The 1,876-nt window shown below is 26.5% G+C and overlaps 1 protein-coding gene across 1 annotated transcript; it reads left to right on the forward strand.

Moving 5' to 3' along the window:
* Nucleotides 1–273: 273 nt before the first annotated feature.
* Nucleotides 274–483, forward strand: BHQ10_010402 (uncharacterized protein; the record flags this gene model as incomplete). Its single annotated transcript, XM_040873027.1, has 1 exon — nt 274–483. The coding sequence occupies one exon, from the start codon at nt 274–276 to the stop codon at nt 481–483; it is 210 nt and encodes a 69-aa protein (XP_040738902.1).
* Between the last annotated feature and the right edge of the window lie 1,393 nt (nt 484–1,876).

Raw genomic sequence — 1,876 nt, forward strand, 5'->3', positions numbered from 1 at the left:
TTTTTTTTATATTTTTTAATATATACATAAGTATATATTTAATAATTATTTTTAAGTATATATTTAATAATTATTTTTTTTTTTACTATATACTCTTTTTATACTTTTAAATATTATTTTAGATATATATAATTATATATTTTTATTTATATTAATTATAAGTCTATATTTTTAACTAACTGTCTATATATCTAGTTATAAAAATAACTAGTCATAGTATTAGCTGCTTTAATAAACACCTTCCCTTAATAGTACTAGATTCTGCCTAGTACCATGCAAGTTGGTTTCGTAACAATTACCTATATCTTGCTCTTTCCGGCTTACTTTGACTTCTCTTCGGATTCCCAAGATTGGCATTCTACTGCCCAACATTCCAACATGGCAGACACCAACATCAAAGACCGCTTGAGGTCGTTGGCATTCAACCTACAGGAGGCCAGGGACGCTCTTCGCGGCAAGGCTGTCCCTGTGGCTCTTGGGTGAAGAATCACACGACTATAGGATTCAGTACTACAAGGAGTTTGCTGAGTATTCAGACTTAGAATAGCTCAGGCAATATATACCAGAATTTTTATATACTATAATCACTCACACTATTATAAATAATAAGATTCCTTCTATACCTAAAGCATAAGATAGATTATATTATATCTAGTACCCTCAGGTAGTATTATAAGCTACATATAGAAAACTATAGTAGCAGTAACTAGATATAGTATATCAAATTACTTATATATATATACTATAGCTAACTATATAGAACTCTATCTTAAGATATATTTATTATCTAATATCTCTATTACCAAGGAAGCTTATACTAATAGATCCATAGGAATCTTTAAAGCTATTATATAAAGTCTTGTTAGATACTACATTATAAATAATTATAGATAAGAAATTACACTATAGAACTGCAAGCCTATAATTTTAAATAATAATACTGTTCTTCTTTCTACTCTTAATATCAAACAAGGTATTAAAGAACCTTATGATTTTAAGTAAGATCTAATCTCTAAGGCATCTTAAACCTAGAAAGAGGCCAAAGCTCTAGGCGCTTTATTTAATAATATAGACGACTTCTACTGTAATTCAAGATTTAATGAGTATATATTCAATATTACAGAAGACAGAAGTATGGATAAGATGAATTCAGAAGAATCACAGCTTAATTACCTACCTAAACTACTCTCTTAACCTCTCTCTATTTAATTTACTACCGGGCAACAAGCACCTTTTAATCTGATGGTGGCCTAATATAATAATATCAAAAGATATACGAAAGTGCGTCATGCTCGCGTAATTGATAAGAAAAAAAGATGCCTTATATATGGGATCTACTATAATTCTATGTTCGGTCTCTGTCATGGACCTGGATCCACCTTAGTTAAACAGCATTGTGTCAAGGTACGCTAGGCTTTACTAAACCACACAAAGGTTCAGGGTTAGACATTAATATAGTAGGCTAAATAAATAGGATAATAATAATTAATTAGAGATAAAAGTCTTAATATAACTAAAATAGAAGAGATCCTCTATATAGCCTAATATTTATATAAGTATAAATATCTTACTAACTCTCACTATTATATTTAAGTGACTTATATTAAAAAGCTATAAAGAATAATTAAATATATAGTAAATAAGTATATTTATATAGATTATATTTTTTTATACTTTTCTCTATATCCTAATATAGATATTAGTATATATTTAATAATTATTTTTTTTATCTATATATAATCTTYYTATAATTTTTAATTTTTTTAARTATATATAGTTATATATTTTTTACTTATATTAATTATAAGCTTATATCTTTAGCTAACTGCCTATATATCTAATTATAAAAATAACTAATTATAGTATTAGCTACTTT

Source organism: Talaromyces amestolkiae (genome assembly GCF_001896365.1).
Source record: "Talaromyces amestolkiae strain CIB chromosome Unknown scaffold86.1, whole genome shotgun sequence".
Lineage (NCBI taxonomy): Eukaryota > Fungi > Ascomycota > Eurotiomycetes > Eurotiales > Trichocomaceae > Talaromyces > Talaromyces amestolkiae.